The sequence below is a fragment of the Arachis duranensis genome, chromosome 9 (genome assembly GCF_000817695.3).
Source record: "Arachis duranensis cultivar V14167 chromosome 9, aradu.V14167.gnm2.J7QH, whole genome shotgun sequence".
NCBI lineage: Eukaryota > Viridiplantae > Streptophyta > Magnoliopsida > Fabales > Fabaceae > Arachis > Arachis duranensis.
Genome location: NC_029780.3, coordinates 109,432,033 through 109,457,820, shown reverse-complemented (window position 1 = coordinate 109,457,820; position 25,788 = coordinate 109,432,033). Strand labels below are relative to the sequence as shown.

Sequence of the window (25,788 nt, the reverse complement as noted above, 5' to 3'; positions counted from 1 at the left end):
AATACACCACTGCACTCTCTTTGACTTGTACGCTGCGGTGTTTAGAAAGTATCGCCTCATGAATGACGCTAATTGTTATGATGTATCTATATATATACGTAAATCTCTTTTCTATTGCACACCCTTTAATTTGCTTAGCTTAATGTCTCGGTTAGCTTTCAAACATTTAAAACAATTTGGTGTAACCACCACAATTCTTCTTGTTCTACCATGGACCCTAACGGCACTAGCGTAGGAACACTCCCATCTGTCGTAGCTGGAGAACTTCCAAACCATGTGTTGGTGTATGTGTTCCCTGATCATCATACAAACCAATCAGAAACGATGTGGGGTCGGGTGTACCTGCCACGGCAAGCACTGGATAATAATGATCCTCGCATGTTTGAGTTACCTTACACCGTAACTTTAAAGTCCAACAGTTCTGGTTGTTGCCTGGGAATGATTTCCAACTTCAACCGACCAAGTTTGGTTTTCAGTCCACTACCGCCACAAACCGGAGAACCACTCATTATCAAAGACGACCACGTTCTGATGCGCCGCCGTGTCGTCCAAGGTCTCCATTTGAAATTTAAGATGATTATTTAATTAGATACCTGTTTTCCCAGCTCATTCGATAAAATCTTCTACCATTAAAAACGCTAATAATTACTATTTAATGACTATAAATTACAAAATTTACCCTCCCAATAATGTTCGGTTTCTCTCCTGCAGTAGTAAATTATTGTCCGGTGGCAAGTAATTAATAATTATCTAGCTGTAGTCTTGACACCAAAAACAAGAAGCAGCACATGGCATGAAAGAAAAATAAACGCTCCTAGTCATTTCTCTAATACTTTCTCGTTCTTCTTTTTGAGCCATGGCGCTCTTGTTCGCTTTCCCAATCCCACACTCCAATTACAGTGCTGACATGACAATAATAACAGCATTATTGTGCTTACATCTTCTCCTCTTCACAGTAATAAGAGTGAACTCAATGGAACCCTCATCATCATCTGAGGATCCCTACAAGATTCTCAACATAATCCCCAACCCAGACGGCACCTTCACCCGCCTCCAAAACTATCCAGAGACCCCTCCCTCACCAGATCCCACTCTCCCCATACCCGTTCTCTCCAAGGACCTTACCATCGACCAATCCAAGCACACCTGGGCGCGGATCTACCTACCCCGCCAAGCACTCAATACTCCCCCTAACCACCCCAACCTTCCCCTCATCGTCTTCTACCATGGCGGCGGTTTCATATTCTACCATGCCAACTCCACCTACTTCCACGACTTCTGCGTCCGCATGGCCAACGCCACCCAATCCGTCGTCGTTTCCGTCGATTACCGCCTTGCTCCGGAGCACCGCTTGCCGGCGGCGTACGAGGACTCGGTGCAGGCGCTGCACTGGATCAGAGCCTCCAATGACTTGTGGCTGGCTCACGCTGATTTCTCCCGATGCTATCTCATGGGAGAGAGTGCTGGAGGAAACATAGCGTACAACGCGGGTCTACGTGCAGCCGCGGAGGCAGACCAGATCAGGCCGCTCAAGATCAAAGGGATGATATTGATTCAGCCGTTTTTCGGAGGGAAGAAAAGAACTCCGTCGGAGCTGAGGCTAGCGAAGGACTTGAACTTGCCACTGACGGTTACGGATTCCATGTGGAAACTGTCGCTGCCAGTTGGCGTTGACCGGGATCACGAGTATTCGAATCCAACGGTGAATGGAGGGGCAAAGGTGTTGGCTAGTATAAGGGAGCTTGAGTGGAGGGTTGCGGTGTTTGGGTGTGATGGGGACCAGCTGGTGGACCGCCAGAAGGAGCTCGTGAAGCTGCTAAAGGACAAGAGAGTGAATGTGGTGGGCCAGTTTTATAATGCTGGTCGCCATGGCATTTTTGTTGGTGATGCTTCCATGTCCACCAAAGTCTTCCATTTACTTAAAACTCTTCATTGATCCACATCATTTTACCATCTTCCTTCCGTTAATGTATCTTCTCTACTCATTATCCACACGTGAATAAAATCATCGCTATATTCAATTTCCGTATTTAATCAAGCAAGGTCCAAAAGAAAATACAAAGGCCTTTAGGTGGCTTTTCGGGATTCGCAGTCAACCATACCTTGAGTATCCTCTTTTATATATATATATATATACAGGCCAGTTTTTTTATTTCAAGTCAGGTTTTTCCTTTAGCTTTTTGAGTCCAGATGGTCTCTTGTCTCTTTCGTTTTCTTTCTTAGAAGTACGTAAGTATTCATTTGGTGCTAGACAATGGACCTCTAATCTCAGCCCACTTATCTTGTTAAGGGATCACTGACCCAAAGAAAAAGAATCTTATTTTACAACAACAAAAAAACTCCCAAAATATATTAAAAAGAAAAAAAAGTATTAGGGCGACTATTAGTATTTTGTGTTTCTCTTCCTTTGCAATATTTTTTGGCGAGGGAATGAGGGATGCTGTATCAATGCATCAAGGTGACTTCTTTTCACTGTGGCGCACTTGATCACCCCATCATTAACATCTCTTTTATTTCTTGAATCACATACAATATTCCTATTAGAATGCGACAGAATCTATCATCAATAGTGTCAAATTCACGTGGCATAATGGCTTCTTAGATTTAGCATTTTATCATTCATTCATCTCCTCAAATTTTGTCAACTTGTTTTTGCCAAGGTGTATGTATGGTAAAAAGAAAGACAAGTGGGCCTCCTATATATGAGAGATAATATATATAATTGAAAAATGAAAATTCAGCGAGAGTTTGACATGGCAAATAACTTTTCATGAATCGGACAAATTAGTTTATTTGCGTAATGTTACGATGGATAATCGAAAATTAATGAACTGGGCTTGTAAAGATGGCCTAAGCGTCGGGATGGAGCGGCCTACAACTTGGTTAGCATCTGGGGACTGCCGTCCGACTTGTGTGTATGGAAGAATGAGGGTGGTACCTGCAAAGACACTCTAATACCTAAGTCAGTAAAGAGTTTTGGCAGGTTTAGAGAGTATTGGAGGTTAGAGATATCTGATGAGTGTCAGGGTATTTATAGTAGTGATTCAATAATCACTGTTGGAGTAGTTCCACCTTTTAAAGTGGGTAACCGTCCCTTTATTTTAGAAAAGTTGAGATATGGCTCCTGAAAGTGAGTTGAGAAATTTTAGAAACAGTTACTTATTTAAATAAGTATTATCTGCCAGTTATTATTTATTCCTTCGAACCCGACTTTTTTGGAGTGAAGTTGTTGAATCCGACCTTTTCTAAGAAGGTCGGTTGACAGCGAAGACCAATCTTTAAATTGAGGCTTTTTAGTTTATTTAGAGCTAGACCAGTGTTAGATTAGGATATGAACATGTATATATACTAATCATCTGAGTGGAAAGAATTGTGGATCCATGTTTTTCAAAGGCACTATGACTGTATGAACACAACATTGAATGCCAGCTGAAAATATATAATTTCCTTTCTTTAAAAAAAACACCTAAGCCGCTAACTGCTTATTTTGGGAAGAACAAACTTCCAAGACAAAAAAAGGCTTGCAAGGTTCAGTAGAGCATGTTCACGTATTAAGGTGATGGTCACCATTACATAAAAAGTGCGTTTTATGGTGGTGTTGATATTATGGTAATTATCATGACTAGAATAGATCCACTATTGTAATGCATACACATGTCATGGATTTAAATTCAATATTTAGATTTGACTCAAATTTAAAAGTCACTAATAGAATTAATTAATGTAAAGTTACCACAGTAAAATTTTTTCTCTCCCAACATCATGTATTACACAACTATTAACCAAGAAAATACAAATTAACCCAAATCCAACCAAAATAAAACTATATCTTCTTCCTTTCCCTTTTTCTTTTCCTTTTTCTTCATCTTCAACTTTTAGATTATATTCCCAAACACATTTTAATAGACATGCTATTTCTATACAACAAAATATCATATATTATCAAAGCATATGACAAGCAATTATTGAGAAAAAACAAAGAAAAATAGTAAGAAAAAGAACTGCAAGATATTAGAAATCAATAATTCAAGTGATATTGAGCTGTAACAATTTTGCTTTCACCATATTTTTCTCTTCCATCTAACTTTGATTCAATTTGATTCACTTTCACTAGTCACCAAAATCATATCATTCTCACTGTTGGGATCTTTTTCCCTCAAAATCAAAGAACAACAACTAACGGAACACCAAACTTTGAAACCATTCAAAACTAACATCATAACTCTCTTGTTTTGGAATTCATCAATGCCATAACTACTCCCTTCAAAGGTCAACCTTGCTAGCCAATTAGTATCATTCACTACCATCCTGTGACGATAGAATAGTTATTGTGATACTAGAGGCCGCTAGATTAAGGCGGCGTTCACTGGGCGGTGACCATCGCGGAAGCTAGAATGTGTTTCACTTAGGGCAGCTCAGCTGCGATCCTACGGCGGAAGAGGGTTTCAAAACAACCATACTTTTTTTATTTTTGGTTGATGGATTGGACAACCCCAATCTTAGGTTACACACTCACACACACCACATCCACACACACATGATATTCCTTTTTTTAGTCAAGTTTACACATAATGAGATTCGAACCTGAAACCTCTTAGTAAGAAAGAGAACTTGTGCCAATTAAGCTAAGGCTCATTGGCAAACAACCATACTTGATGAACCCAGTCCAACACCATAGGCTTTTTGGTGAAGCTTTTTTTTATCATAATTTGATGAAGTTCTGAGTTTATAACTGATTTTTTTCTAGGCCCCTCCAATTTAATTTTTTTTTCATGCTTGGTCTTTATAGTGGAAAGCTCATACGAAAAAAAGTCTGTTTTGATAACAAAATTATCCATTTGTCATCATAGTAAATATTTAAAATTTACATATATTAGCATTGAAGTAATTTTTCATTACCGTTTTAGAGGGTATTTCTCACTATAATCAACAATAACATGTGTCACTTCTCTACTAGTTGATCAACCATTAGGCACCTTTAGGCACCATATCTTTAGCCACCAGAAAACTGGCTTACATAAAATTCCGAAAAAACCATGCATTAAAAGAGATAAAAAAAAAAAAGAGAACTGTATTCAAAATTTTAAATACATAATACGTGAAGGTGTCATGATTTTGAATAGAGATATGCGTAGCATATCCATACGACCATACGTTCCTCATCATGACATAACATAATGCAATAGTTATAAGCAAGCATCGTTTTCGAGCACTCAATTTTCCCATTTTCCAAACGAAACCGAACATCAGAAGAAACAAAACTAACGAATGGAAGCCATTTTGAGCCATATTTTTATAATGTCTGAAATTACGTGGCCAACTTTAAATCTTAGCCAGTGTTTTGAATAAGAGTAGTCCTATCAATCTACCCATTAGTATGATCTCTTTTCCTCTCTAAAATTTAGAAAAATTAAGGGATGAGTCATGACATGCATGGAAATTGATTATTATTTTGTTGAAGCTTTGTCGGTTCTTTCTCCAACCCATTTCATCACCATATAGCAAAACTACAAAACAAGTGACAAATAGGCCATAGAAGAAAAATCGGATATTCATCCTGCATTATTATTTGATTAAACCCCTAATAAATGTGTGTATTAGTTAGACACGTAATTATGGATGAGATTTAAAGTGAAAAGAGAATACAATTTTTTCTTTTGTAATTATAATCATATGATTAAATTCGAGTACTCAAATTTTTTGGAATCAAATTTTTTTATAATAAATTTAGATGTTGTTAAAAAAAGGAAACGAAAAATATATATAATTGATGGGAGGAGGCAGGAAAAAGAACACGAGGGGTCCCAACTCCCCATTCAGCAACTCGATTCGATCATGCTTTATTTTAATTTGTCCTTTTGTAGTACTAATGTAGTGCCAAATTAGTCATAGCAAGTTAACCAATCTCTTGTGTGAGCATACTCATAAATAGTTATTTCCTTTTGTCTTATTAAAAGAATAATATAATTATATCAAATCTCAATGATCAATAGGCCTAGGGGGTGCGTACACCTATTTTTCTTTCTTCTATTATTGTATTTTATTGACTAAAATGAAAAAATTATTGAGGTTTTGTCCTTATTGATGAACCAATGGAAATTATCATAAAGACAAAAACATTTATTTCAATCAACAACATCTGCAGTCACAAGAGATTTAGCTTGGTGATAGACTATGATGATATGATCTAAATAGTCATGGATCTTAAAATTATACTATTACATATAGTTGTTATTCATCAATTCTTTAATTTGTAAAATAGTTGTTATTCCAATCCCATTTGTTTATTATATATATATATGTCACTTTAATGGTTACCATTTTGATTCACATTGGACTTATCAGCTACCCTACCTCACTCTTTTGGCCAAATGGTGCATGAAAAACAACTCTTGGTGGAACTGGAATAATAGTTAACAAAATAATTTTGAAGGGTCAAGGAGATCAAAGGGGTCGAATCCGAATATCAATGGAAGCTAATATATTTTCTATGGGCATGCAAACATGCTTAATCATAATTAATTACCAGCTAATTAAGCTAGTTGCTTCTTATTCTTTTGGAGTATGTTAAGGATACCATTATTTGTTTGTGGTTGGGCCGTGGAATTATATAAAAGTAAATGAACTTATAGACAAATAGCTGATACTAGGGATGCTACAAATACAAGAATATTAATTACATATAGGTGAAGATCGTATAGGATCGGAGGCATCTATATAATATGACCAAGATCTACTAAGGAAAAATGTTGTTTTAGAAGATACCGTAGCTGTGTTGCACACCGCAATGTTTGGTCTTTTTAAATGATTTTGCACACAAAAAAGTCATATCAATTGATAGTTTTCTTGAACTAGTTTTTAGTTTTATTCTATCTGTTGAGACTAAAATATTTATGGCCAATGACAAATATTAAGAAATGGTTACGTTTATTGAAGACATAGTGAGATAGAAGAAATAAGTATTAAGTAGTATGAGAAAATGAAATGGTTTTAATTTGCACGTGGTGTAGGGTTTAGTACGAGAATTGGACTGTCATTATCTTCAGTTGTGACCTGTCGGCTGAGCCTTTTCAGTTTGAAGCAAGCATGTCTTTCTTCATTTATTTCCTTATTGTATTATGTAATCAATCTGATTTGTAACAACTAAACAAGCGTCATATAGTTATCCAATCATAATACAGGCTTTTAACAAGAAATAAATTATAATAATGTGTTCATTGCAGCATTTTTGTTATCATTAAGTTCATTATTTCTTATTGATGTACTCACTCTGCTCACGTGATGAGCTTCATTGCAGTATTTTTATTATCATTAAGTTTGATTATTTCATGTTAATGTACTCATTCTACTCACGTGATGAGCAAGCAAGCGGTAATAGAAATTCTATGGGTCTTAGATTGTGCCAAAATGAGAGGAATAAAACAGTATTGTGAGTGAAACTGGCGAATGTGCCATTTGAATACAAACTGTATTCTCATCGGTCACAAGTGGTATTTTATTTTTAAATTTAAATACATAGAGATTAACTTACCTTTTTTAAGTAGCTATATCTCTGTATAAAATTTTATTACATTCATAATAAGACATAAGATTTAAAATGAGGAAAATAAATGAAAGAAAAGAAAATCATGAGAAGAATGTTTTAGCATCTAAAGACAGGGAAAAGGACAAAGATTAGCGAACTTTAGCTAGCATTCTAAATTACTAAACCTCCAAAATTGATAACAACATAATCGTCATTGGATTTTAGCTTTCAATTCCACCGAATCATTCAAATAGTGGGCCACCTATTTTTATTGGATTTATTTGCCAGTTTTAACCTTACTCCTACATATGTCCAAGGGCCTCCAAGATATTGAAAGATCATTGGTTTGATGCTTGAGAATTGTGACATCACATGTACTGGTAAACTAAAGCATCATTTTAATATTTTAAGTTTTTAATCACCATTAATTAGGATTATTAGGTGTTAACCTTTGTTTCCAACCTAATATAGCCTGGTATTAGTGATGATTGATTATAAGGAAATGTTGTTACAATATTTACATGGAAGTTTAAAGTCTTTGTTTGATCAAACGCTTACGTAATTAACCTTTTAAAGGTTTCAATATACATTCATACAAACTTGCTTCAATTTAACATATAATCAACATATTCACGTTAGAAGGAGATACCCTTCTATATAATGAAATTAAAATTACAAAATTACCTGACAAGATTTGCTTATTGATTTTTTTTAAACATTTTTTTTAGCATACTCAAAACATGAAGAAACTCCAATTCAATGCTGCTTGTTCTTGTTTAATGCCTTTCCCTCATCAAATAATCTTATCGTCCTTCCGTTGAAGCCATTTGCTGAATTCATCAAGGGTTCTGATGTCAGCTCTGTAGTGCTTCTGAGTAAACTCAAGGAGCATGGACCATGTAAAATCAGGGTAGAGCCTTGAGCTCAAATTGTCCACTAACTCACATGGTGGCGTCACAAGCTTGTCACTTGTTGGACACAAAAAGAAAGCAAGTGATTTTCTTGTTGTCTTACTATTTACCACTGCCCTATGCAAACAACTCTTGTATCTCCCATTTGAAAGAGCCTAGTAATCAGCATACAAACCCAAAACAATTATACATATTAGGAGGTTAAACCATTAATTATGTGATTAAGTATGTATAGTGTTGCATACCATGAAGGTATCACCAATATTGACGACAAAAGAATTGAAATTCGGAGTAACTGAGTGCCACTGATCGTCAACATAAACTTGGAGGCCACCAACTTGGTCTTGGTGGAGAATGGTTAAGGATGTTGGATCACAATGAGGTCCAGTTCCCAAGGCGAGGTCAGGTTTTTGACAAGGAGGGTAGTAATTGAGCCTCATTATTGAATTGTTCTCTTCAAAGAATTCTCGAAAATACGATTTGCCAACTCCAAGGCTCATCCCCAGAAGCTCCATTATCCCCAAAGAAAGATTGCTCATTGCCTCACAGTACGTCTCATACACCTTCCTGCATGTATGTAAGTCATGTCAAGTCAAATTTACAATGCTCTAAGGACTAGTCTGTGGATCTGAATTTTGAATTTTATCTAAGAGTTTGTAGTTGGTTATTAAGCGAACGAGTAAACTGACTACTAGACAAACTAAGTTTGGCTTAAATTTAGAATGTGTTTAATTAGTAACTACATTTATTATTTAGTTATGCTTACCCGAATTGCTCAAACTCTTTGCCCAGTTTACTGCAAAGGTAGTCCTTGACAAGGTTGGGTAAGTGTTTTTTTTCTGCTGAGTATTGAAAGGAGAGTGTCTCCTTCCATGGAAGCTTAGAAGAAAATCTACCGGTGAAGCTACTAGCATAGCCACAGTGCTCCCCTGTTTTCCTCTGAGCTCTCTGTTTCTGAGACAGGGGAAGCTCAAAGAAATCATCCATCAAAGCGTGAGCATCGGTGATCAAGTTCCTGTCTATGCCGTGGTTGACGACAAGGAAGAAGCCGTGCTTCCGGCATGCTTCGCCAACAAGGCTTGAGGCTTCCATTGCAGCGAGGGGATCGCCAGAAAGGAAGCCTCCGAGATCAATGAATGGGACCTGAAGCTCAGGGACATGGACGGAGGCTTTCTCATGGTCAGGCCAAATGAATTGTGACGGTAGGTTGAGTTGGTGGCTGAGGACGGAGGCATCAAACACCAATGGGGATTCTTTTGGTGGTTGAGGGATGGAGTGCATGCAGTCTATTGCCATTGCATTAACCATTGCATTCAAGAAGGAGAAGAAAGAGTTAGAGAGATGCGATGAAAGAAAAGCTAAGGCCGTTTGTTGAGGAAATTGTAGAACAAATATTGGAATCTTATATAAGCACCCACACCTTCACTATTTTCGTACAAATTTCATGGAGTACTCGTGTCCTAGTACTCCTTTTTTACAAAGCCATTTTTGTTGTTTTTTGAATATTCTTGGGTATTATATCAGCTAGTTTAATCAAATATATTAAATCATCTATTGTATCTCAATTATTATCTTAATATTTTTATATAAATATATTTTTTTAATGATATGATTTTAATGTTAATTTTACTAAGATTAATATGTTTTACAATAAAATTAAACAGTCAAGTACTTATTAAATCAAGTCCAATTAAGTTCGTTTATTGTATGCTTGCTTTTTTAAAATTTTTGTCATTTTTTTTATTTTTCATCTTCAAAATTAGACTATAGAAATTTTTTATGCATAATACAAAAAATTTTAAGGATTATATGCTCAAAATATTAGCACCCAACTAACAAGATATATACTGACAGCTCACTCGTCCGCTTAAGTAAGTGTCGAGAGTTCGAACCCGTCTTGTACACCGTTTGAATAAACAAAAAAAACTAACAAAATATTTACGATACAAAAAAAAGAAAAATGAAGAATCACGTATTTAGAACTTAGACATTCAACTAATAAAATACTCACAATATTAATTTTTTTTTTAAAATCACATACCCAAACTATTAACTCACTCAACTAATAAAATACATTTACAACAAAAATTTACGTGTTATATGCAAAATTTTTTATATTATATGAAAATTTTGGGTTATACTATTAAATTTTTGTGCTCTTTAACAAAATTTTTTATGTTAAAAAACAAAGAGAAGCAGAACAACGATGCATAGATACATTTTTTTTGTTTGGGCTTATCTCAATTTAATTAGATTTGATTAAAAAAATATTTGTACATCTAATATCATGATATATAATTTTTATTATTTGATTTAGTTATCTATTGGTCTTATAAGTACAAGTATTTATTAAATGATACAGCGATTATTAAGTACTTTTAGACTGTCTTAAAACCCTTATGATGGACTTCATATGTAGAATGTGTGATTATTAATTTTCATAGTGCTTGTTGCCACTTTCCCACCCTCAACTCATTGTATGCTTGAGAGAGGTCTTGAACCTTTTTAAGGGGAAGCAACTGCAGTAAGTTGATACATATTACGAAAGGCAAAAACACAAGTACTAACTACTAACACTGACTAGTCCCACTAGGCCACTATCATGTGTCTCTACCAAAACTGAATCATGAATATAACACTTGTTAGTATACTAATACTAATGATAAATCTTATTGGAAATTTACGGAACAATTGGATTATTAGATTTGGATCAAATGGCAGATCTTGTGGAACTAATATTAGGAGTGTCCAATGCCTAATATATATGGGAGAGTAGGGTGAAGACACTTAAAGGGACTAAGGTTTTTTTCTGCTGGTGTCAGCTAAAGTTACAAGAACAACAAAATGACACACATATATAGAGAATTTCATGTCATCATTCATCAAAGTAGCTTTTGCTCCTGCATCATACTCCTTCTTCTCACGAGTTCTATAATAATCACTTTCTAGTCATAACCATGATTTGAATCTCATATACTTTTTAAACAAGTTACACGTAGATGCTATTAGACCAAATCTTTTAGTGCCACTAAATTAGATTTGGAAATACTATTATTGTACTCTCTTTTTAGTTTTTTTTTACGGTATTGCGAATTGAAGCTTTATTTAAAGGTTTATTGTTGACCAATAAATTACTATATACACCAGATAAAATTCGAATTCCTAAACACTTACTTTAGACTAATAAACTAACCATTAAACAAATTTAAAATTTCTAAAACAACAAATGACCCACTACCCAAATCATGATTCTACGTTTGATGGGAGGAAAAAAAAAACAAGGAGAAAAACAAGAGTCCTATCTGTTTGTGATGAAAATACATGGAACCCACTTTATACTTGTAATAGTAAGGCCCAAAGCTCATGAGGTTCTTGTAGTTGGGCAGCTTTATTACTCATTAAGCCATCCATTAAGCAACCCTCTCTTGGTATTCTTTCCTCCATAATTGCGAGGGACACAAATGTGTCAGTTTCCATCACCATCTTACTTCCATTGCCACACCAACTGCGATTTACGTTATCATCACTCTATTATATAAACAGTTAGTGCATGTTTTCCCAGTGGGAAAAGCAGTACCACACTATCTAGTATCATGGTCGACATTTATATGTTTAAACTCAGATTTAGATGAGCTTCATATCATATCAAACTATTTAGTTTGCATACAGATAAAAATTTATATTTATATGCTCGCAAATAATAGAAAGAGTTTTGTAATGTCTCCTTCAATTAGAAATGACAACGAAAATTCGTAAATTTAGATATCTATAAAGATATTCGAAGATCACAATACAGATGCATATGGAGACAAAAAAAAAAATCGTTGAGATGAAGATAAAGACCCCGGAGAATTTTAGAGTTGAAATGAGGACTGTATCTTCCGTGGGAACCGAATTATATGTGTATTAATTAAATTAATTTAATTGAGATAATCTCTCCTTATCTTTGTTGAATAATTAGGTATTTCAAATGGAACTATTATTGTGATAGCAATACTTTTTTGTTAGGAGTGCTAGGAGTTAGCAATTTTTGTGTTAACGATGTTTTTAATTGTGTGAGATATCATCTAATGATGTGGGATTACTTATTTTTATTTTACTAATTACATGCTGACCATAATTTAATAAAATTGCTGACTTCCTATATTTTTTCCTTTTTTTAGAGGCCTTCTACACATACAAACCTTTTTGGCTTACAAGTTATACAAGTTGCTTTAAGTCGAAAAAAAACACGCGCTCTTTCAACAACACGTTCACTCTTCGTCTTCTTCCTCAATCAAAACGCAAACCATCAAGAATGGGTGTATTTCTAAAATTCAATTATCTTCAAAACGATTTCAAAGCTTGATTTCAGAAATCATGAAAATAAAAAAAAAACGAAGCAAAGAGCTGAAGGAGATCCAACAAATTTGGCAAGAAACTCGAAAAAAGAAACGAGATCTTTTGAAAAATGGAAGTTATATACTTATGCGTTAATTGATTTGAATTGATTTAAAATTCTGTTAAAAAGGCACGTAACAAGCGGCGCGTTTAATAGATGAGTTTTAATGAGTGGATTTCGTTTAAATTTATTAAACTTGTAAATGCAAAACACTTGTATCTAAAAATTAATTTTTTTTTATATATAAAGATGCTAATGTTTGAGGTTTAGAATGTATTTCAAATGAAAATTGTATAACATACACCTACTAGAAACATTATTCGGTGCTATACGTGAAAATTATAACTTTTCCATTAATATATTAATTGAAAAATAAGTCATCAATAAATATTTATATATAATAATAGTATTTTAGTAGTATGTATGACATAAATTAGTTGGACAAAGTAATTTTTTTTATTTTAATCTGAGAGCATTTAATAATGTTTATTTGTAAAAGGTGCATTACATATTTTGATTAAAATTTGATAATTTAAAATTTAGACTTAATTGATAATTTTATTATATTAGATAATTAATATTTATATATAAATATATAATAATTATTTTTATAATTAATTTTTAGTATACATATAATATTTTTGTAATTTGATATATTATTTTTTCATAATTAAATAGTCGTTCTACTATGTAATAAATAGTGATACAATGTTATTTTTAAAATAAAAATTTATATGGAGTTATTTTTATATAAAATTAATAGTTAAAAATTATTAAATAATAATTTAATTTAATATATTAAATTATCTAACAAATTTTAACTATCAACTTTATAAGAAAGCATGTGAATGTTTTCGTATTTTGAATTAGACAAAAGGTTAACAACTAGTGTTATAAAGTCAAAGTAACATCAGATGCAATTTTGTCTTCTTTTACTTTTTATGTGTTGTACGTAGAAACTTAAGCATCATTATTCTATCTTAAATAGGGATGTCAATGAGGTAGGGTGGGGCGGGAGATACTTCCCTACTCCTCATTCTCGTCTCCAGATTTATTCTCCGTCCCCGTCCCTATTCCTCGCCTTGGAAAAATATTGTTCTCCATCTCTATTTTTCATAGGATTTTATTTTTTGCGGGGACTCCATTTTCCATCTATCTGATAGTTCTAACTAATTATTAATTTTCATATGAATAAAGATGTAAGTATTCATTCTATACAAAAATAACAAGATTTTATACAAAAAGTTTAAACAACAAGACAGTGACTTCTTTCGAAATGACGCAATGGGGGGACGCAACGGCGAGTCAAAGGATAGAGAAGTGGATAAGGTGGGAGACGCGGCAATAGAGAGGAGAATGGACACGACGATAAAGTTACGGAAATGAACGCCACAAATAGAGAACACGACGCGGTGAGAATCATGGCACAATGAGGTGTGATGATGCGGTGAGAAGGTGGCTGCAGAGAGGTTGGATGGAGTATGGACAACGTTAGAGATTTCTAAATTAAAGAAGAGCTATACAAATGAGGATTAGGAGTTTTAGATTTCTATATATATATGTGTGAAATGACTAAAAAACATATATGAAAAATAAACTATTAAGGATAATTTAGTAAATTTATGAATTTCGGAGATTAGCGGGGATAGGATGGAGATCCCTGCTCGAGTCCCCGCCTCAGGGGAATTTTGTCCCCCGTCCCCATCCTCATTCGGGCCAGTCCCCGCAAAAATTTCTGCGTCTCGAAGAGTTTTACTATGCCTGATGTTAAACCTCATTTTGGTGCTCATACTGATTCTCTTTAATTTTCTTTTTCTGGTGAGTAATTCCAATCCATTTTCTTTTCTTTTGCAGTTACAACTTGGGTACATGGTACCCGACAAGATCTCGTGGTATATGTACGTTCCTCTATCTTAAAATTTATTCTTTGATCTTAGTTTCTTCACACAATTATTATGTAGAGTCCATTAATCCATTTGACGGTGTTGACTTGTCGAGATTTTTTTTATTGCGGCACTCTATTTATAGATCAATCATTGACTTCATAGTCTTAACAAATTTTAGGCTAGATATGTTTGTTCTACTTTTCAACTAACTCCAGTTTCTATAGTTCAGCATTGCTAGGAACAAATTAAAACTACCTATTCAAACATGAATTAATTAGTAGCAGTCACAAAGATATTTTGCATATAATACTAGGGATGGAGCTAGATAAAATATTAGAGGAGAGCAAAAAATATTTACACAATAAAATAAGACTAAAATAAAATTTTAAGGAGGACTAAATTAAAATTTACATCTAATTTACATGTAAAAAATTAAAATTAGGGGGACAATTACCCCCTTTCTTTATACGTAGCTCCGCCCCTGTATAATACATAATTGGTTATGGAAGAACGTAACACAGAATACAAATATCTGACAAATGGATCGGAGGCCACCAAATTTGGTCAAATTTCTGATCAGCCTCCACTACTAGCATGAAGATTTTGAAATCTCTGTTTTAAATTTATCATCCTCAAAGTTATCTTAATTTAGAATAATAATGCATGATGGCTTAGCACCTCAAAGTAGTGGTTCTGGTGTGTCAACTAATGAAGAACAAGATAAGTTTAGAGCACAATCCAACTTTAATTTCTCACCTGAAATAATTGAATATACAATTAGATTCTCATTATTATTTTGGCCATGTATGTAACTGTGTCTCTAAGTCAAACGCCAATATCTGTCTTCAAGAAGAAATACTGTCTCATTCAAGATCAAACACATAATCCGGATCTCAGCAAGAAACTTAAGTTTTGGTTGAAAAACTTTCAAAGTAGTGTTCATTTTGCTTCTCTAAGGCAAAATGCAATTAGTATAATGGAACTCATATTGCTTCATTTTGCTTCTCAGTAGTGTATAGATCAGTGTATTGAAGTTATCAAAAACGTGAAAATTCATGTGCATTTGTTAATAATTTGATATGTTTGACTAAATTGTTGTCTAACATATCTCAACTATCAACTTTAGATAAAGACAATTGCACATGAGTATTTATCTATCAGAAAATATGACATTCTACAATATGCTATCATTAGTTACTAATTAATTTTGCTTGTGCACATAGCTTTGGGTTGGCAAGCACATGCAAATAAATAAATAAAGTTGGGAGATAATATGAAATAATAATGGTCCAAAGTAACGTTGGTTGATTGGGCAGATTTGATGTTATGGAAAGCTGACGAGGTCATGAGATGAAGGGATGAAGGGAGATAGAGAGAGAGAAGGAAGTACATCTTTTCATATGATCTTGTTAAGATAGCCACCTTGCCATGTCTGAACCACCACAAGAGACAAGCAATATGTGCGGGTCACTGTAACCTCTATAAGCCATGGGCCTTACCACCAAGAATCAATGAATCATGCCATGTTGCTGTCATTCATTATTGTCTCGTATATATCCATCTATAAGCTCACACTTATCATCCTCAACAATCACCTTTACATTACTTTTACTGCAAACTTCAAACCTCACGGTCATATCATTTTGCAAATAAGTGGAAAATTGTTTGACAAAATGTTGATCGGGACTCTTGCATGTTGGAATCCTATAAAAATATAGAAAATAGTTGAGTTAAATAAGTTTTTGGTTCTTATAAAATAATTCTTTTTATTTGTTTGTTTTGGCCTTGTCAATTTTTCTTTTAGTTTTAATACAATTTAAAATGTTTTTATTTAGTTTGTTTTGTTAAATATTATTATGACAAGCTACATGTTGATGTGATAAGATTAAGAACGTATTTAAGCCAAAATAATTTGATTATAAATAAAATATTGTGCTTCTTTTTTATAAAGACAAATATTGTGTCTGATATTTAAGTAAAAAAATCAACTAATTCTAAATCTTAAGAATATTAGTATAGAAATAAATTCTCTCAATTTTTTTCTGGTGATAAAAAGTGTGATACTGTCAATGAATTATAAATCAAATGGCATAGTTTTTCCATATTCACCTAAAAGGTTGCGGATTCGAATTTCTCTATCTTTAATATAAAAAAAATAAAAAGTGTGATATTTTACTATATATTTTTTAAGTGAAATAAAAAAATATTAAATAATAAAAGATCATGCTTGACAATATCACTTAACAGGAAAAAAAAATAATGTTTCTCTTTTGAAGATAGTATTCTGAGTTTATTTAGGTGTCATTATATTTGTTAGAATTTTTTTAATTATTTTTTAATATATTTAACAAAATTTTGATAGTAAAAATAAAAATAATAAAAAAATATTTTTTAAATTATAATTTATATCTTTTTTTAAAAAAATTATTTAAAAAAACTATTTTTATCATTATAAATAAACAAAAAATATTTTTATATTGTACTTAAACATAATTAATAAATTAAAAAATATTTTTATATGAAATGTCTAAACATAAAACTATTTTTATTTTTTCTATAAAATCTTTAAAAATTATATTTAAAAAAATTTTGTAAAAATTTACCCAATCAAACCCTCTACCCTTCAGGATTATATAGGTGAAGACGTCAAATTTTGACTTGTTAAGGATATATCAAAAAATAAAATAAGGGATACTAAAATTGGAAGACTAACTATTTAGTATTTACTGCATAGAACATACTTGAGATGCAACTCTAGTTTCTCCATAATGTAATTGGACAAAATTTTAAATAGATCAGCTCCTTTTGCAGAGCACAAAATTATTGTCACTACAATACATTATTTTGGTACATAAATAATCCTCCATATTTGACAAATAAGTTAACTACCATACGTATATTGCTCCAAAATGCTTGAGTAACCAAAACTGAATTTGACAACCAACCTTCATATGCAATATTACAATTAACATAAAGTACATTATGTGATCACTGTAGGCTTCTCCCTTCCTGTGAAGTCTTTGAGCTTTGACAGAGATAGTGCTAAATCTGCATATCAATAGAAAAATCAATGGTGTAAAAAATGATAAACAAAACAGTTAATACCAAATCTGCACATCAGAGTTACTGGCTTGGAAATGAATATAACCTATTAATGGTTTTAAGGCAACTTGAGCATCAAGGTCATGTTTGGAGGCATCAGGTTCAAACTGTTCAATGTAAACTCTAACAGTTGCACCTGCAGAACCAGTTCCCTAAAAAAATATAGCAAACATTTGCATTTAGTGGTACATAAATTCCACTATGGATTTCAGATTCTTGAGGGAGAAATGGTGGGGAAATAAAACAGATGTCACTTACTGATAAACGATATATAATCCTCGAGCCATCGCTAAAAACAAACCGAACACCTTGTTTTGATACCACGCTTCCGTCTACCTACACATTTAATAAGTTGGATCCATATCAAGCAAGAATCATAATTTCTTGACCTTAAATTAAAAGATGTAAACCAATGTGAAAACTCACAGGATCAGTGTATGTGAAGTCATCTGCAAATTGGAGGACATAGCTTCCTGCAAGAGAATTTCACACTTATGATATACACAAGAAAGGATCATCAAGATTAAGAGAAATTGTTAGTAGCAACTTACCATACTTATCACCAGTCTTGCTCTTTGATGCAGTCTCTCGTAGGTATGCTACCATCTTATTGGCACCTTCAGATTCACATTCCTACATGAAGGAGATGGATTTGTAAAATAAACCATTACACTTAACCATACTCATTTTACTAAGAAAATCAAAAGATAAAACTGAAATGCCAAGATCATGTTACAAATGAAACTTCAATTGCAGCTATGATGACACCTACCTCATAGTCATATCTAGAAAAGAAATTTCTTCCATAAGTTGCCCAGTGTTCCTTCACAACATCAGCCACAGAGATCAGTTTCTCCCCTGCCTTCTTGTCTTTGTTGCGGTGCGCAATAATAGAAAGCCAAGCTAAAACAGCCCTGTAAACACAAGATACACAACAATTTTTCTTTTCTTGGAGAACACATAGACGTTACCATTCTAAATGGTCAACATTGTTTTTCAGAATTCTAATAATTTCAAGATATACCAAAATAGTAGCCCGGAAACATAAAATTAAATCAAATTATATAAACTTAAAAAAACATGTGGAATACTTACCAGATGCCATCCTTCTCACGAATGTGGTCAGAGCCTGTTCCAAAACTCTCTTCCCCGCAAACTGATAACTTCCCAGCATCCATAAGATTCCCAAAAAATTTCCAACCAGTGGGGACCTGAACCCAAGTCCATCTTTGTTATTAAAGAACTGTGCTTATAAATATATGAGACTCCATTTAAAATAGTTTTAGAAAATATAAACAATTATACAAAATAAAATAAATTAAAACATGCCTCAAAAAAGGGAAGGTTCAATTTCTCTGCAACACGATCTAGAGCACCACTTGTTGGCATTGATCTAGCAAGACCCTGAAATTAAAATGAAGGAAAATGGCATTTTTTTTCTCTGTAAAAATTTACACCTAACAGTAACGAGTGGATAAATTTTCTACCTTAACACCATCCTTGAAGTATGGAATTGCTTCTCTTGCATTGGCTGCAATAACTGCTACAGAATCTGAAGGAGTTACGAAGAAACGTCTTCCTAAAATCATATTTCTATCACCATCACCTGGAGAAAAACAATAAAAATGAAACACTTCAACAACATTTAGTAAACAGACAAAACATTGTTGTGCAAGCATATATCAACTGCATCTTCTGCAATATGTTAAAAATAGTGGTGGAGCACATTACACGAGATAGATCCTTTCTCATAAATGTACCATAACAATATTTGCACAACAAATACAATAGAATTTTAATAGTTTACTGAGGAAATTAGATGGGGAGAAACAAACAAAAGAAACTCATGAAACTCACATACCATCACTAGCAGCTCCAAAATCAGGACCATTTTCAGCATACAAAATGTTGACAAGATCCTTTGCATATCTGTCCAATGAACAATCCATCAAACATATTTTTTTCGGGTGAAAAGACAATTTTATAAAATAAAGAGCTAAACTCACGTTAGATTAGGATCAGGATGACCATGTCCAAAATCTTCCAAAGGGATTCCATTTGCGATTGAATCCTACATTGCATAATTAAAACCTGTTATCAACAACTACAAATAAATTACTTTCAACTCATTAAAAAAAGGTTTTAAAAGGGAAAAACATACCGGACTTGCACCAAGTTTATCAACAAACATAGGTTTGGCATAAGCGCCAGTAACTGCATGCATTGCATCAAATGTAAACCTGAAACATAAAAAAGATGTAATGAATTTCAAGACTGAGACTTTCATAAATTGTGAGCATAATAACCAGCCACATACATCAGCCATGATATGCTCATTTTGTTCAAAACATGATAAATTTTATATATGGAATCTTAAGAAGAACCAAGAAAGATTAGACAACCAACAAAGACATGCAAGATCCAGGAAGTCAAGCCATAAGAATTGCAAGGAAGAACAGAAAGGTCAACCTCTTTAGTTACAAATAAGATTGATTAAACAGAAAAAACTAGAAACTAAATATCACAGTGCATTAAAAGAATAATTTTTTTTTGTCAAACAGGAAATCTCGTATTATTGAGAGCAATGTATTAGACAGAGAACTTCTTTCATTAATGCCACAGTAAACAAGAATATGTGAAGCAACAATTGTAGAAAATTAGAGCTGCAAAGCAGAAAAGAAAAAAAAGGGACAGAGAAACAAAGAGACGAAGAGGCCAAGGGGAGAACCAGATACGAAACAAAATGGGACATGCAATCCCATAATGTTAGCATTAGCAATTAAGATATGAAGAAAATTGTACCTAAAATCTGGCCTTGATATAAGACTTCTTATTAGCTGAAAATCAAATACACTCTGCACAGAAGTAGAATAATAAATAAATAAAATGAAGCTATAGCAGTAAGATCAAGTAACATGAATTGTCCTCTTAGATTCTAATTATACAGACAAATTATTCTCACCTCCAGTAGCTCCAAATAGTCAGAAACAGGGTCTATTACTTCAACACTGAAGCTTCCAAACTTTGTAACCCCAGTTTTTGATAAGTCAACATCAGGAATATCAGCGATCTTTATCTCAGATATCTGCATGAATGCAGAATATCTAAGCCCAATAATAGAAATTTCATTAAACTTTTAAGGTAAGAAAAGCACAGGTCACTAGGTCATGCTCCTCCATGAGTATCCCAATCAATATCAACTATTTTTCTTCATGCCTAGCTCAAGTTATATGTTCGCTAGAAGGGAAAAAAAGAGATAGCACATGTTAGTGGCTGATTAGAGTAATCCCGCATAGGAACAGGGTAGGCTGATGATGCAAAATAGTGTGCAAGATTTTAGATGCATTAATAGCACCATTCAAGAAAAAAGAAAATGAAAAAAGAAAAACATCACCAACAAATTAATTCTATAGAGTAATGTAAGGAGTTCAAGAAGAAAGATTAAGTGCTAAATTGGTAATGGCAATATTACATGAGAACTTTCATCCTCTAACGAGACAATATATGATCAAGTCAATAATTTCAAAGAATAGAATAAGGATGCAAAAAGCAAGACAGCATGACAAACACTTACAGATAGTGTGTTTCCATAAATCTTGTCAGTGATGGATTCCGGAGCAGGTTGTCCACTACTGTAATTAAACTAGGGTAAATAAAATAGGATTTATCAGAAACACCAACTGGCAAACTTACACACAACATGGAAATTGGCTACGGATATATCAAGACAAATCTTCTTTATGCGACAGAGCTGTATTTATTATGTTTATGGAATACCAAATAACCTATTAGTCAATTCCCATAATTAAAAAATATTTACTCACCTTAATACCCCAATCATATTCCGGCCCTCCAGGATTATGGCTAGCACTCATAATAAATCCACCATTTGCCTGTTAAAGTATAAGAGAAAAATGATTAGCATGTGAGCTGAAAAGGTATATGCTAAAATACTGCAGGGAAAAAGGGAGTTAGTTAGATTGGCTTGCCTTCTGCTTCCTTATCACAGCAGAAACAGCTGGTGTTGACAATATACCTTCCCTGTATTAGAAAGATAAGTTGTCCTCAATTTCTATTAAGAAGAGATTCAGGTTAATACACACTAGAAGAGTGTGAACAATAAGGTGATGCACTAGTCCATCAAAGATTTTTTATCCTTATGATGATGTCATTTACTGCCATCTTGTGTTACAAAGTTCTTCACATTTGTTGTAGAAAAATTCATTGAAAAAATCAAATGATTAAGATGCTTACTGTCCAACCAAAATTTTTCCAACACCATTCCCGGCAGCAATTTTGATTATAATCTGAAGTGAATGAGAACAGCAGCAGAAATCAGATACAGGGTAAGCAATTTTCTTAACAAAATTACATTTGATCGCTAAAACAACGCATTCAAAAGCTTAACCTGCGCAGCTTCCCGGTTGAAGTATCGACCATCACCTCCCAACACCAATACACCATTCTTGTAATCCTCTGGAGGCAATGAATTAAACAGTGCCTACATATGCACAAATGTTTACTTAGATGAAAAAGTAAAACTATGTATAAAACATGTAATTATACACCCAATGGAATCCTACCAACCTGTATCCAGTTTGCGAGGTAATTTTCTTGCATAAACACTTTCACCTGCAAAACAATCATGCATATAATCATAAGTGGAATACCGCTATCAGATTTCGATTTCTAGATCTACTGTTGCGCCAGTAAATACTTGCTTTCCGTACACTGTAGCTTTTTAACTCATTATCAGCTAACTAGTAAACAACAATATAAGCAAAACTTATCAATATAAACATGCCTAAGCACAAGATGCTAGCTAGCATAAGGAGGTGTAAGAATTTCATTATTACACAATTAACATAAATATATACACACAAAGCTAAACGCCCGACAGATAACAGTTTCATTCTATTACATTGTCAAGTCTAGACTCTAGATACATTGTCGATCAATAACTTTACCAATCACCTAAGCAATGATCAGTGAAAACGGGAGAGAGAAATCCAAATAAGAGCTTTTTGATCGAGCATATTTGGAAGAGAAATTCATCGAAGGAGTCAAAGGATCACCTCGGTTGATCAAACTTGAAACTCCAACGAAGATAATTACATGATTTATGAACAGAATAATGTGCCGCGAGGCACAGATTCTATTGCTACAAACAACAAAGGAACAAATCTCAAATCTCACGTGTCAACAAAACCAGAAATAATCAAATACCTTCTTTCGAAGTCCACTGGTACCAGTCTTTTGTCCTTTGATAGGTTTGGATGGAATTGAATTAATCTTCAGAACACAAGAAGAAAGAGGTTAGAATTTCATAGTTCATCGGAAAACAAAAGAAAGTGCCAAGAGAGAATGGAAAGAAAACCTTAATGCCTTCAGGTTCAGCAATGGTTGCGGGAAAAGAAGAGGATGAAGTGGCTCTTATTAAGGTTGGAACAGAGCGGATTCTGAAGGGAAGAAGAGGCTTTCGAGGTTTGAAGGAATCGCCATACGAGATGGAGGGAAAAGAGAGGATGGATTGTTGGGGTTTAAAGGAAGAGAGGATGAAGCTGTTAATCATAGAAGAAGAGAACGCCATTGTTAATTTGTTACAAGACACTCACTGACACAGCTGAGTGATGTTGAGCTTGATTAAGTGATGATGAACTCATTCTTTGTCTCTATTTGTGTTTATTACAATAAAATCAACCGTAAAAATGAGCTTCTAATATAAAATGTATATATTAAAAATAAATTAAACTATATTTATATATATAAATTTATTAATGATTAATTTTAATTAAAAAATAATATTTTTATTTAATTTATATACGTTTTTTTCTTTTTAATTTTGATATGATATGATATTTATTTTATTTTTTAATTTTAATTTTTGAGCTGAGAGTGTGAGGTTTGAGGTGGGATACAAATGAATGCCACATGTAAAGTGGGGCCACTTATCTTTTTGGGTTCAACCGTTCAAGTTCAACAACATCATGTGATTGTCACCAGCTTTTGAAGCTCTCCATGATTTAAGATTAAGCAACGTCTTAGGTTCGTAGATTAAGGAACGGTTAAGATTTATATTTATTACAGATCCCCGCTTGGTTCCTGACAACTGCAAATACAAGTCGTATAGATCGTTTTCAAGGAACTAGTTACCCGTCCTCTCCGCAAGGGATTAATATTAGAATTATAGATTTTGTAGGATCTTTCTAAATTTATTTTTAAATCAATGCAATTTTTATGTTATATAATTATTTTTTTTTCAAAAGTGTATATATATTTGTGTGGGTGTACATTTGAATTAATCTCTATTTTAAAAAGAAAAAGATTATATTAGATCCATTTTCTGTTTTAATTAAGAAAAAAACATATTACCTAATCCAATCTAGACTTATCACCATTAGATAATTTAATTTTTTGCAATTATATCTTTATTTTAATTTTAACAAAGAGATATTCTCTACATCAAACAATTTTGACATCCAAGTTCATCTATCCTCACGCTTCTTCTCTTCTTCTTCTCTTCTCACGTGCTTCTTCTTCTCCTGCACTACTCCTTCTTCTTCTCACACTCGTTTACGTAAGCAGCGTTTTCTTCTTCACGTTCTTCTCTTCCTCATTTTTCTCCTCCTTTTTCGCATTACTTCTTTTTCACATATTTTCTCCTTATCGTCATTCTTTTGTTGTTGTTGCTGCTATAATTTTTTTTGTCTTTTCTTCCTTCTCTTCCTGGTGAAGAAAAGAAATAGTTTTGAATTGTGCAGAACAGAAATGAACCGAATATGTTATTATGGTGAAACAATTGTATAGTACTAAATGAATGGAACATTATCCATTATATAAATTTAAATTCAAACAACTTTTTGGGTATCATGGTGAAACAATTGTATAGTAATAAATAAACGAAACATAATTTATTATATAAAATCAAATTCAAATAGTTTTCTGCATAATGAATCAAACACGTACTCATGGTGTGACAATTGTATAATACTGAATCAACAAAACATAATCCATTATATAAAATCAAATTAAAACAAATTTCTGTATAATAAACTGAGCACATACTCATGGTGAGACAATTGTATAGTACTGAATGAAAGAAACATAATTCATTATATAAAATCAAATTCAAACAGCTTTTTGCATAATAAACCGAACACATACTTATGGTGAGACAATTGTATACTGAATGAACGAAATATAATTCATTATATAAAATCAAATTCAAATAGTTTTCTGCATAATGAACCGAATACGTACTCATGGTGAAGCAATTGTATAGTACTGAATGAACGAAATATAATCCATTATATATAAATTAAATTTAAACAGTTTTCTACATAATGAACAGAACACGTACTCATGGTGAAACAAATGTATAGTACTGAATGAACGAAATATAATCCATTATATAAAATCAAATTCAAACAGTTTTTTACATAATGAACCGAACACGTACTAAGAAACAATTGTATAGTACTAAATGAACAAAACATAATTCATTATATAAAATCAAATTCAAACAGCTTTCTGCATAATAAACCGAACATGTACTCATGGTAAAACAATTGTATAGTACTGAATGAGCGAAACATAATCCATTATATAAAATTAAATTTAAAACCCCTCCGTTTAAAGATTATCAATTCAATTCGGAACACATGTATCCATTCAATTCAATTCAATTTATCAATTGCATTCTATTCAATTCAATTGAAAAATAACCTATTAGCAAAATATTAGTGGTGTTGATAATTACGATAACAAAAGAGGAGAAAAAGAGGAGAAGAAGAAGAATCTGCATACGCAAAAAAAAAAGAGGAGAAAGTATACGTAAATTTAAAAGAAGAAGATGACGAAAGGAGAAGTATACGTGAATTTGAAAGAAGATGACGTGATGTATATCAAAGAAGAAGAAAAAAAAAGAAGAAAAAGAAGCACAAAAAAGAAGAGCGGGAGAGAAAAAAAATAAAACACATATAA

General features: G+C 33.0%; 3 protein-coding genes across 3 annotated transcripts; 1 reads left to right on the top strand and 2 right to left on the bottom strand.

Moving 5' to 3' along the window:
* Positions 1-743: 743 nt before the first annotated feature.
* LOC107467054 (carboxylesterase 1) lies at positions 744-2,034 on the top strand. Its single transcript, XM_016086073.3, has one exon. The coding sequence runs from the start codon at positions 857-859 to the stop codon at positions 1,934-1,936; it is 1,080 nt and encodes a 359-aa protein (XP_015941559.1). The 5' UTR covers positions 744-856; the 3' UTR covers positions 1,937-2,034.
* Positions 2,035-8,141: 6,107 nt separating this feature from the next.
* LOC107467110 (gibberellin 20 oxidase 1) lies at positions 8,142-9,831 on the bottom strand. The gene is made up of 3 exons (XM_016086148.3): positions 9,203-9,831; positions 8,682-9,003; positions 8,142-8,591 (listed from the first exon to the last, which is right to left on the bottom strand). The coding sequence occupies exons 1-3, from the start codon at positions 9,742-9,744 to the stop codon at positions 8,319-8,321; spliced, it is 1,137 nt and encodes a 378-aa protein (XP_015941634.1). The 5' UTR covers positions 9,745-9,831; the 3' UTR covers positions 8,142-8,318.
* A 7,626-nt stretch (positions 9,832-17,457) lies between these two features.
* LOC107466984 (phosphoglucomutase, chloroplastic) lies at positions 17,458-23,473 on the bottom strand. The gene is made up of 22 exons (XM_016085982.3): positions 23,183-23,473; positions 23,032-23,097; positions 22,393-22,437; positions 22,214-22,306; positions 22,060-22,112; positions 21,795-21,846; positions 21,630-21,698; positions 21,380-21,448; positions 20,768-20,890; positions 20,608-20,660; positions 19,967-20,045; positions 19,812-19,876; positions 19,667-19,734; positions 19,293-19,411; positions 19,135-19,209; positions 18,901-19,016; positions 18,578-18,719; positions 18,357-18,438; positions 18,232-18,278; positions 18,064-18,141; positions 17,852-17,957; positions 17,458-17,751 (listed from the first exon to the last, which is right to left on the bottom strand). The coding sequence occupies exons 1-22, from the start codon at positions 23,393-23,395 to the stop codon at positions 17,684-17,686; spliced, it is 1,881 nt and encodes a 626-aa protein (XP_015941468.1). The 5' UTR covers positions 23,396-23,473; the 3' UTR covers positions 17,458-17,683.
* Positions 23,474-25,788: the final 2,315 nt, after the last annotated feature.